This window comes from Prosopis cineraria, unplaced genomic scaffold (genome assembly GCF_029017545.1).
Source record: "Prosopis cineraria cultivar Desert tree isolate PC_DT_omini unplaced genomic scaffold, ASM2901754v1 PC7, whole genome shotgun sequence".
Taxonomy (NCBI): domain Eukaryota; kingdom Viridiplantae; phylum Streptophyta; class Magnoliopsida; order Fabales; family Fabaceae; genus Prosopis; species Prosopis cineraria.
In genome coordinates this window covers 30,677,494-30,690,463 of record NW_026555338.1, presented here as the reverse complement: position 1 = coordinate 30,690,463, position 12,970 = coordinate 30,677,494, and the positions used below count along the sequence as shown (strand labels likewise).

The following is a 12,970-nucleotide window of genomic DNA, read 5'->3' as shown; positions in this document are numbered from 1 at the left end:
CAACAAATTTTAAGAAGTGAAATATTACAATTTCCAAGAAAACTCTGCCCACCTACTGCCTTCTGACCAAAATATATGGCATTGATAACTAATTCATAGTTCTAAAAAAATGGTCAAAACCTTAATTTCTTAAAAAAAAACTACATCTCTCTAATTTCACCCTTATTAAATACCCTATATAAATACTTTGATAATGATAATTAAAATTCCAATACATCAATTTTTTTCAAAAAAGAATAATAAATAAAGTAGGGTATAGTCAAAAAAATAATTATAAAATTTATCCAATGTCCTGTATTTTGAACTAAGCAAAACTTCTAGAAAATGTTCTACGGTGTGGTTTGGAGGGAGCATCAAATTACTCTTTTTTATTTAAGGGTAAAATGGGAAAGTGAATTACTTTTAAGACAATTTTATTATTCTAGCTAGCTGACCTTAGTTTTGGTGAGTTGATTAGAAGCAACTTATAAAAATGATAGGAAGGAGTAAGTCATTGTTAACTAATTTACCTTTATAAAAATGTTAGATAAAATCTTGATTTTCAAAAAAATTTCATGCCTTTTCAATCATGCCTTAAGTGTAATAAATATGACATTTAACTTATCTAAAATACCCTAATTAATAACTCAATAAAGTAAGGGTATAATTAAAAAAAAATATATAAGTTTACTCATGTCTTATATTTTAAACTAAGCAAAATTTTTAGAAATTAAAACAACTTATATTATCATTCGGAGGGAATATTTAATATGTCAACTATCATTCCTTAATTCTAGTTAAATAGATTTTTTTTAAAAAATAATCATTTAATCCTTATAATTTTGATTTAGTTATAATTCAGTCATGAACTGGTTGAGAATACTCAATTTTTGGAAACGTCCCATTATGTTTATAGAAATGGAGGGAAATAAAGCGTTCAAGTAGGGACAATGAACAGACGAGATGTGGGTGACCATTGTGGTGGTTGGAGGGTTTTTAGGTGTGGGTTTGGTCATGGGTTCCTCTGAAAATCAAGTTCCTTGGTCGTTTGGGATTCGGAAGAAATTGATTGTGTTCCTTAGTCGTTTGGGATTCAGAAGAAATTGAGTTTTTACATATTTTAGAGTCCGGGGTACCCATTAACCTCATTTTAAAAATTAAAATTATAAAGATTAAAAATATTTTAGATTTTAATTTTAATTTTTATAATCCTTATAAATATCAATAGGGTTTAGTAATTTAAAGGGAGAATGATGATAAAATTCTATCAAAATATATAAATAATAATTAAGTCCCTCAAAATGTCATAAAATATTTTTAGGTTAAATGACTAAATTGCCTCTTGTTTAAAATAAAAATAATGGGTTTGGCTCCATTTTCTCAATTATAAATTTTTTTAAGTAATTAACAACTTTTGTTCTATGAATTGCAAAAATTGAATAAAAAATTATAACTTCCCATATGATATTTCTTTTACAATTGATAAACAAGTACTACAGATAACTAATTTTAATCACAACTTTTTTTAAATAATCTCAACTTTAATTCTATAAATAGTAAAAATTGAACAATAAATCACAACTTTTCATATGAAATTTCTTTTATTATTGAAGTTTAAGTTTTAAAAATAACCAATCACAACTTTTATTTTATGAATCTCACAAATTAAACAATAAATCACAACTTCTCACTTGAAATTTCTGTTATCATTGAAGTGTAAGTTTTAAAAATAATTAGTTATAACTTTTGTTTAAGCAATCATAACTTTTATTTTGTAAATCGTAAGAATTGAATAAAATCATAACTTTTCACTTGAACCCCTTATTTTTTAATTTTAAACAAGGGACAATTTGATTATTTAATCTAAAATCATAAATGTTAGAAAGGTGCATAGCTAGAGATTTCAGAGAAATTATGAGATTTTGAGAGATAACATTGTCATTTATATATTTTTAGTGAGATTTTATTATTATTTTTTCTAATTTAAAATATTAGTCATAATTTTAACATAAATACAAAACGATTAATTTTCTTTTCTTTTTTGGATGAGCATGAAAAGTCAAGAGTCTTTTTCTCTCATAATTGTAGATCGTGACTAAATTAAACTTCATCGTAGCGTGTAAACTGTAGGCAGTGGGTTGTGGGATTTCTCATCGGTCATTAATGATTTATTATGAGCAATATAAAAAAAGATAGCATAAGAAAAATATCATTAAAAAGGATAATAAACCCCAAGCCGAATTGTTGTGATCTACTCATTTAATTTAAAAAAATGATAATAAAATCTCTTTTACCATAATTTCAGTAAAGTTTTTAGGAACTTTTTTGTTATTAATGAATTATTAATGAATTTATATAAATGATCAAATTATCTTTGTAGAAAATAAAATGATGAGAAGTTTTATTTAAATAATCACAACTTTTTCTTTTTATATTCACAAAAATGCAACAGCAAATCATAGCTTCATATGTCAAATGTCTAATATTGCTATAAGGGTAATTTGATCATTTATATAAATCATTAATAGCAAAAAAGTTCCCAAGAATTTTAGTGGAATTATAGCATTTTGAGTAAACCAAATTATCATTTATATAATTCAGAGGGATTCTATTGTCATTTTTGCTTTAGTTTATTTATGAATCATAATTTGATTTGGGGTTATTTAATTTCATTTAGTACTGGCAAAAAAAATTAATTTCAATTAGCGGCTATGAAAAAAAAAACCGACATATTACCACATGGAGTATTAAAGAAAATATTGCAAAAACATATAACATGAAGCATTATTTATTCATATAATTACTATCTATATATCTAAGCAAGTGAGAGAGAGAGAGAGAGAGAGAGAGAGAGAGAGAGAGAGAGAGTCTGATTCACTATTTTATTCTGAACATCAAACATCCCTTATTATTTTCCAAGCAGTATTACAATAAACCTATATAGCTAAGGGATGATAAACTGTGGGAACCACACAAAGATGGTTTTTTTCTAGTGGCATTGTTACCAAAGGTTTCCTCCATGTCCAATTCCTCAGGTTTCATCCCATCCGAAAGCTTCCAATCAAAATGGTAAAGCAATTTGGCGATAGCCAAATCAAGAACTGCATAACCAAATGCTATTTCAGGACATATCCTCCTTCCAGACCAAATGGAATGTACTCATGATCCATGCCCTAAAATTGTAGTCACTTGAAGTATCAAGGAATCTTTGAGGTTGAAACTTGTCAGCTTCTTTCCAATACTTTGGATCTCTTCCAGGAGTCCGAGCATTGACAATAACCCTAGACTTGCAAGGTATCTCATAACCATTGATTTCACACCTTTCACTGTTTTCTCTCAGAACTAGCAATGGAAGAGGTGGGTGAAGCCTCAAGGTTTCTTTGATCACAGCATCTATGTATTTCAATTTGTGCAATTCTGATTCTTCTATTTGTCCTTTGCTTCCAAACACCTTCCTTACCTCTGCTTGAGCCTCTTCCATTGTCTCTGGGTTCCTGAGCAATTCAGACATTGCCCACTCTAAAATTGTCGCTGTTGTTTCAGTTGCATCAAAGAACATGTCCTGTGAACAGATATTTGTGAGTGAAACTCCGATATGTTTATCTGGAAGTATTATTCAAAGAGACAATAAGACTTATTACCTGAATTATAGATTTGATGGTATCGTCAGATACGTGGATTTCGAGGTCGTTTTCCTTCTGGATCCTGAGAAGAACATCGACCAGATCCTCTTGATATGCCTCATTAGCGTCTTGGCTTCTTCTCATATTCTTTTCTGTGTGTTCTGTAAGAACTTCTTGCAATATCGAATCACCCACTTGATGTAGCTTCTCGAGCTTAGCTTTCAGCCCCGTGATCACAGGAAGGAATTTGAGTGAAGGAAAAAGATCGGCAACACTGAGTCCAGTGGCCAGCTCCATTGTCCGCTGCATAAAGGCCACAACAGCGTCTACTTTCTTGGACTTACCAATGGAAGCACGAGCAACGATGGAATTTGCTAGTGGGAAAAAGCAGTTTATGGAGATTGATAACAGATCCTTCATGATCAGTTATGTACTTCAAGAGTGATGCTATCTCCTCTTCCCTTTATAGCTCTGAATGATTGGACCCTCTTTACAGACAAAAGCTCCAAAGTGACAACCTTTCGAAGCTGTCTCCAATAGTGTCCGTAAGGAGCAAAGCCAACATCAATTGCTTTGTAGCCAACTATGTCGGTGGCTGGAAAAGTAGGGTCTATTAGCAAATATTGATCATGTGTTTTCATAACCTCTTTGGCCATTTTGGGGAAGAGACTATGATGTTGGAAGTCTCTCCGAGTTGAAGGTGGATCAACGGACCATACTTGTCTGCGAGGTCTCTCATGGTGTGATGAGGCAGTGATGGCCCTGCCATTTGGTGCAAGTTTCCTATGGTAGGAAGCTCCATGGGCCTGGAGGAAAGGTTTTGTTGGATCTCTTGAATCTTGATGGCTTTAATATCAGAAGGAGCAAACAGAAGAAGGTGAAGAGGATGGAATATGGAATTTGAATCTCCATAATAGCCACAGAAGCTGATGGTGAATAATTGTGTGGGTTTGGTTTAGAAGCAAGTGCTCCTTTTTATACTAATCAAATGGACATATGTTGGCACTTGGTTGGACTGATCAAGGGAGTCATATCAACTTATTCTAAAGTCTCGGGTTTGATTCCTATGATATGAAGCGGGTGTCAAATAAAAATATCACAGACGTCCCTGAGTTATTTGTCCGCGAAGTCACAGTTAATAATAATAGTTCATATAACAAGGGTTTAAATTTGTCTGGAAGGAATACTCTCAGTTTTTTCAAGATATCAGGTGATTGAATTTAAAAAAATGAACGTATTTTTTTCTTCATAAAATTATTTTTAAAAAAAAAAGATAGTATATATAATTAACTACTTGTTCTACCTGTTAAATAAAATAACAACAATCAATATATATATATATATATATATTAAATTCAATTTTTTTAAATGATACGTCTTCTAACATTTTTTTTCATTCTCCTTATTTTCGATGAAAATTGAAATAGTCGACAATGCTACGTTGAGTTTACTCATTAGTTTTTATAAAATGAAAATGTACCATTCAAAAAGGAAATTATTGTTGTTGCTGCTTCTGCTATTGTTATTATTTTATTTTAAACCATCTGTTATACAATAACACGTGGAATCTCACTGCTATTAGTTATTCGTGTTGTCAAGATGCCGCCACTGAAAGTATTATGTTCCCATGTTAAAGGAAATGAATCACTTTGGCTTATTTTGAATAAGTCATCACTCCGACATGTATCATACTCTGTGTGCGCGCGCGATAATAGAAAAGAATAATTGAAAAGCAAGAGTCATCTAAAACCCAACCTACAGTTTCATGATCTATGAATTGGCCATCCATTTATGAATCTTTTGATTTGGATTATTTTCATAAAGGAACTAATTTGTGGTATTTTGCATAGGAAATGAATGATACCATTTGCAGCCAAATGGGGTGCTTTTTACTTGCATTATATCATTATGTTGAACTGCATCTATAAATGATTTTCAAAATTTGAATATTTGAATTGCATGGCTTTAATTAATTGGCTAGCATCAGTTTAATTAGTACGCAATCATGGTAAGATCGGCCCCAATATTCTAATTGTTGATATCATTAATGCATAAATAATAGGAAAAATTGCATATAGGCCTTATGGAGCTAATTTATTTATAAATAAGTTTGGCAAAATTCAGAAATCACAAGGATGTCCTTTGGGACTAGAGTATAATTTGAGATTGAGATAAAAAGACAATAATATCCTCATTAAACATATCTTGTGATAACCCTTATAAAATAAAATTAATATATATATATATATATATATGATAATTTGTTTTTGTGTGTTTATAATAAATCTTTAGACAATTATGCCAATAGAGGAAGCTAATGCAGTGGTAGCTGGGCTGGATTACTTCCATTTGGTCCCAAGTTCGAACCACAGTGAGCCTATGGGAATTCTTTTTTTTTTTTCCTTTGCTGATTTGCCTTGTAAAATCACCAAACTACCCTTATTACAATCAGATCTTTTTAAACTCTTCCTTCATTCATCAGTGAGGATTTTGGAGCCCAGAGAGAGAGAGAGAGAGTCAGTGGAGAGAGTAAAAGGGATCTTAAGTCTAGAAATTTTACTCCTCCATATACAGCAGTCACTGGCGTTAGTGACTATAGAGTTCTGTCCACCGTTGGCAGTTGGTTGAGTGTGTGAGTATGTGGCTTCCTTCTTCCATGTCGTGATGTCGTCTAGTGTGCATGCAGGCTTGAGCTGCAACTTGCTTTTTCCTCTATTCTTGGTGCTATAAAAGAGCATGCTAAACCTCATCCTTTTTCTCCTTGAATCGTTGTTGCTACTTTTTAGTTTCGCCTGTTATTATTGCCAATATGCTTGCTTCTGCTCCATCTGTTGTTGGTCAGTCAACTCATGATCTTTGCACTCTGTTTTTCTTTATTTATTTTAGATTATCAACTTCTTCTCCCTTCTTTATCCAGGTGCATGTGTGAGTATTTAAATCTTCCTTCCCTTTTACTATCACTAGTGATTGTCGTTGGAGAGAGTTGGAGACTTGTGCTGCACTGATTGCTCCGACTGTCTTTTGTGTTCTTTGTCTCTATTTTTCCTCTTCATTTTTTGCTTTGGTTCTATCTGTGTCATCACCTTCGAGTAGCATCTAGGATGAGAAACGAAGTTGCCAGAGCTGCGGCAGTGCTGTAATGAGTTTGGATTATTGTTGCTGATTCGTTTACTGTGTTCCTTGTGAGTAGCGTCCAGTTTTCTACTTCCCTATTCTGCTGCAAGCTTTTTTTTCTTCTTCTCTTCCTTTATTGTCTGTTGCTTTCTAGGTTGAGGAGGTGAGAAATTTTGAACTCTCTTATTGTTAATCTGCTGTGCCGTGAGAGTAAGAGATAAGGACATGAGTGCTGTGCGTATATGTGAAATGCAAAAAGTATAGTACGTGCGTGCTACTGTTACTGTTTGGTATGTGTAATCATAGCAACCTCACATTGTTCTGTTATTGCTCATGCTATTACGTAGGGAGAAGAAGACTAAATTTTGAGCTAGAAATCCATCTAACTTGGTAATAATATATGATATATGTGAGTTGAGGATTGGGGTTTCAAAATTTATCCCCTTGTGATTGTACGTACATGCATAAAAAAAACCAAGAGAAGAGAAAAAAAAGAAGAGAGGAGGAATTTCTATTTAAATGAATATTGTGGTTGTGCAAGGAAGCAAGACGATATTGTAGATTGAGATTTCATTTGGAAATGATGGAATTGGTGATATTGCAAGGTCTCAATGAAACTGAAAATTTAGGAAGGAAAATATCAACATTAACTTAAGCAATTATGTATGTATGTTGTTTGGCAAAATACCTAGAAAAAATTTATTTATTTATTTATTTATTTATATTCTAATAGGTGTAAAGAAGAAAGGGACCCTGACCAGAATTGAAAGAAAGAATATCTTTAAAAATTTGAAGCTCTGATGAATAAGTAAATAGCATTTCATTTAATTTATTTTTATTTTTAATAGCCTTTTTCTGAAATATTTTATTCTTATAAATTATATTAATTTTGAAAATTATGAAATATCAATAAAGGATAAATGAGTTATGATATGTGAATTTATTGATTCTTGAAAATATATGTCCAAGATGGATGAAAGTATTCTTGTATGGTTGTCAAACTTTAAAATTTATTGGATACTTAATTAGTGTAAGTTTATGATTTTGACAAATATTAAGATTTGAAACAGTTCATGCGAGTTTAGTAGTAAAGATGATATTTATTTCATAACAATTGTTTTTCTCGTATGTTTGAAACAAGATTTTAAGAGAACTCGAAATAGAAACACTGCTGCTAATGGCAATTCTATTAGCCCATAGTGCACTATAGTTAAACACTAGCTAGTTTGTTTCATGAGCTTTATTCTCACATTTGGTATTCATAGGCTTTGTACCTGCATTTGATTCTGTGACCTAAACCGTGTTTGGTTACTTACCTTTGTGGACTGAGTGTCCACGTTTGTTTCATAACTTTGGCTGCGTTTGGTTACTTACCTTCGTGGACTGGTGTGTCCATGTTTGTTTTCGTGGCATAAACCGCGTTTGGTTATTTGCCCTCATAGACTAAGTGTCCACCTTTGTAACCTGTTCTATTGAATTCTTAGAATTTTAAATGTTGATTAATATCTATTTTGAAATTTATATGATTTTGACCAGCAATTTGTATCACTTTGAGTTATAAGTGAGCAGATTGTTTTCTTTAAGTATGATAAAAATTGTTTTCAATTTACTCTTATTTTACAAATATGGTTATGATTTACATGCTTATAAATTTTGATGGAATTACTTTTAATTAGCTAACACTATTATTAGAGATTGTTAATTTAAATTTTAAGAATTTTATTATGGGAATGCTATTCACTGAAAAATTATTTTAGCCTCAAATTTGTTAGCTGATGCTGATCCCACCATCGACCTCAAAAGGGCAAAATAACTACAGTGGGTGAAAGTTTTGGATTGGTATTGTTTCTTTTAATGTAAATATATAGTTCATATGTCTTTTTGATTTAAAAGAAAGATTTGATGCTCCACATAGATTGTTGATAGACTTTGTTTTAGTTTGTATATTAGTTGCTGGCTGGAAGGAGCTACACTCCTAATTTATATTGTTATCTGTAAAAAAGATTTTATTGTAAAATTTTCGGAGATCCTAGTTACAGGAGAGGTTTTGCCGAAATTTCTACAAAAACGTCGACACTTTCTTATGATAATGAGTTTAAAGGAATTATTTAGTTCTCATGTAATTTGATTAATTTTCTTTTCTTTCTTTTGAAAAATGGAGTAAATTTTCATTCTGAGACTTACAGGAATGTGATAGTAGTTCACACCCGTACCGGTCACCCTCTATTTTTGAGGTGTGATATATATATATATATATATATATCAATCAAATAATTTACAACTATTTTATCAGTAATTTACAACTATAACTTCAACTTTTTATAACTGTAACTTCATATATCTAATAATTAAACTGATCAGTTTAACTATTGAATATATTAAGTTATAGTTGTAAAAATTAAAGTTATAGTTATAAATTATTTGATGAAGCAGTTGTAAAAAATTAATGTTAAACTTTGTTTGTACGTAACACATGATTATTTAATTATTGGATTCTATGAAATTCTAGGGTGTAAAAAATTAAAATTATAAATTACTAATGAACTAGTTATAAATTAATTATTTGATTGATATAATGTATGTTTTATAGGAGTATTATTGTCTTTATAGCTTAATTTCAAATTATACTCAAGGTCTAAAGACTTGGCTATAGTTTTTGAATCTTGCAAGACTTGTTTGTGAATAAATCTATTCCATGAGACCTATACATAATTTTTCCTTAATAATATTGTTTGAATGTTCAAAACAATTAAATGGAATTCCATTATTTTGGTTAGTAAAATATATTCTTCAAGTTTGACTTCAAATTATGCACCATACATGTTAGTCTACCCAAGAAAAACCTGCCAGAATATTTTTAGAAGTTAAAGGTTATTTTTTATTCTTGAATTATATATGAAGTTTACAAATGACCTTAAACTCAACTTGATGTTAATTTTATCCCTCAACCTTATAATTTTGCTTCTTTCATGCCCCTAGGGTTAATTATCCATTAGTGGGGCCCCATAAATTTTTAAATATTTTTATTAATAAAATATAATAGTGGGATCCACTTTATATTTTTTTAGGTTAAGGGTCAAAAATGCCCCTCAACTAAGTTAAAAGGGTCAAAGTTGCCCCTCAAATCAAGAAATGGTTATTTATATTCCTCAATCATTAAGTTTTTTTTATTCCATCATCTCTTACCATTTATTCTGTCAATTTTCACCATTAGTGGGCTCACATTTGAATTTTTTAATATTTTAGTGGGATATATCATTTTAATATTTTTTATAATTTTAAAAAAAAATCCCTCTCCTCTCCTCTCTCTCTCCCCCCTTCATTACCTCTCTTGTTCACTCGTTCACGGATTTAAGCAAGTGGAGTAGCAGCGATAAAGCACCCAGCATATTGATTACAGTCTTGTTATCATCATGAATGGCCAAAGTAAAGAGAGCATTGAAAGTTTGTTCTTGTAATGGTTGGTGGAGTTTTAGCAACATTTAGCAATGGCAAAATTTAAGGCAAGGTTGGGAATTATGTTAGAAAAATTAAGCTTGGAGCCGTTGGAAAGCTGTGGTGTGAAGTTTAAATTTTTACAAGATTGAACATAGAGTCACTCAAAGATGTGGCTTGAGGAGACCTACTAAAAATATAAAAAAATTGTGAGACCAACTAAAAATATTAAAAAAATTAAATGTGGCCCCCATTAATAGTGAAATTTGACATAATTAAAAAATCTTAATAATTGAAGGATATAAATGACTCATTTTTTATTTTAGGGACAACCTTAGTCCCTTTTACTTAGTTAAAAGGGCTTTTAAACCCTTAACCCTATAGAAAAAATTGTAATACCCACAAAAATATTTAAAAATTTAAATATGGACTACATTAATAGAAAATTTTGATGGACTAAACAACGAGGTGATGGAATCAAAAATCTTAACAATTAAGGGACATAAATGACCATTTTTTGACTTTAGGGGCAATATTGACCCTTTTTGTTTAGTTGAAGACATTTTAGACCTTAACCGTATTTTAAAATGAAAAGTCATGTCCTTGAAATGAAAAATATGCTTTTTTTTTTTTAAGGAAAAGTCAACAACAACGTGTGCCTCTTAATTTTAAAGACATCTTTAAAATTAAAAATTATAAAACAAAAAAGGTGTGGTAACTATCACTTGATAAAGGAAATGTCAAAACCCAATTTGATTCGGTAAGTAGCCCAAGTATACTTATTTAATGAGTATCTCAATTATAATTGTCAGATTTTATCAATATTTAAAAAATTATTAGGATATAATTCGCTCCAAAAATTCAAAATAATCCCCACTGCCAAAACATTTCTTACTTATATGGTTCCCTCCAAAAATCTAATATTTGACACTTTCTAAGTATTATATAACAAAATCTTTGACTGTCAATTAAATTAAAATGTTGTTATCGTATCATATAAAACAGTCATAAAGTGAATGGATGTAAAACGCTCACCCCATCCAAATCCCAAAACCCTCGGACCAGAGTTTTGAATCTTGATGGCTTTAGTATCGGCAAGAGCAAAGGAAACTATTGGTGAATTGGTGGTGGTTTTAGTTATTTAAAAAATCAAGCCACCGCTTTTATACTAAAACGAACATTTTTCGTTATTAGTATTAAGGATAAGGGAAAGAATTTTAGTTACAGATGATGAAATTAAAAATAGATGGGAGACTTATTTTTTCTAAACTTTCGACGATGGAGAGGGTCATCTAGTAACTTGGAGGATTTAGTAACTGGTGAAGGAGAACAAAATTTGTCATTCTATCGAAAAATACGTGATAAAGAGGTAAAGGAAGCTCTTAAGAAAATGGCAAATGGTAGAGCCAACGGACCTGATTGTATATCTATCGAAGCGTGGAAATGTTTAGGTGAAGAAGGGGTGAGATGGTTAACTAAGTTATTTAATGTGATTTTAAGGTCCAAGAAAATGCCTGATGAGTGGAGGAGAAGTACATTAATTCCTATTTATAAAAATAAAGGAGATATTCAGAATTGTACTAACTATAGAGGATTAAACTCATGAGCCACACAATGAAATTGTGGGAGAAAGTAATTGAGCACAGGTTGAGATTGGAGACAAGTATTTCTGAGAATCAATTTGGTTTTATGCCAGGTAGATCAACTACAGAGGCGATTTATCTACTAAGGGGATTAATGGAAAAGTATCGTTGTAAAGATAAAGATCTACACATGGTTTTTATTGATTTGGAAAAACTTATGACCGTATACCAAGAGAAGTGCTTTGGAAAGCGTTGGAAAAAAGGGAGTACGGATTGCTTATATTAAAGCCATACAAGATATGTATGAGGGGGTAAAAACTAGTATAAGAACGCCTAGTGGTCAAACAAAGGATTTTCCTATAAAGATTGGACTACATCAGGGATCATCTCTGAGTCCTTATTTGTTCAACTTGATTTTAAATGTTTTGACGGAACATATTCAAGAGGAAATCCCGAAATGTATGCTCTTCGCGGATGATATAGTTCTTATAGCAGAGACAAGAGAAGAGGTTAATTGCAAACTTGAGTTATGGAGGAGGACATTGGAGTCGAAAGGTTTTTCGTCTGAGTAGAAGTAAGACGGAATATTTATATTGTAAATTTGGTAAAGGACTATTCGAAAATAATTTGGAAGTGAAATTGGGAGATCAAATTATACCTCAAGTGGAAAAGTTTAGATATTTGGGAGCCATTATTCAAAATGATGGCGAAATCAGTGGAGATATTTCACATAGAATTCAAGCTGGGTGGTTTAATTGGAGAAAAGCTAAAGGAGTTATTTGTGACCGTAAGGTGCCTAATAAACTTAAAGGAAAGTTTTATCGTACTGCTATCAGACCGGCAATGTTATATAGTAGTGAATGCTGGGCTCTAACGGGACAGCAAGAGCATAAAGTTGGAGTAGCAGAGATGAGAATGTTACGATGGATGTGCGGACATACACGTAAAGATAAAATTCGAAATGAGCACATACGCGAAAAAGTGAGGGTGGCACCTATTGAGGAAAAAATGGTAGAAAATCGGTTGAGATGGTTTGGGCATGTACAAAGAAGACCAAGGGAGGCCCAGTGAGAAGAGTGGAACATATAACTTTGAGTCCGATTAAGAGAGGTAGAGGAAGGCCTAAGAGAACACTCTTGGAAGTTGTTGAACGTGATCTCTTAATTAATAATATTTCTAAAAGCTTAATAAATGATAGAGCACAATGGCGTCTTTGCAATCCATGTAGCCGACCCA

At 31.5% G+C, this 12,970-nt stretch overlaps 1 protein-coding gene across 1 annotated transcript; it reads right to left on the bottom strand.

Moving 5' to 3' along the window:
- Nucleotides 1-3,100: 3,100 nt before the first annotated feature.
- On the bottom strand, nt 3,101-4,124 carry LOC129316725 (cytochrome P450 71D10-like). Its single transcript, XM_054961116.1, has 2 exons — nt 3,621-4,124; nt 3,101-3,541 (listed from the first exon to the last, which is right to left on the bottom strand). The coding sequence occupies exons 1-2, from the start codon at nt 4,020-4,022 to the stop codon at nt 3,101-3,103; spliced, it is 843 nt and encodes a 280-aa protein (XP_054817091.1). The 5' UTR covers nt 4,023-4,124.
- Between the last annotated feature and the right edge of the window lie 8,846 nt (nt 4,125-12,970).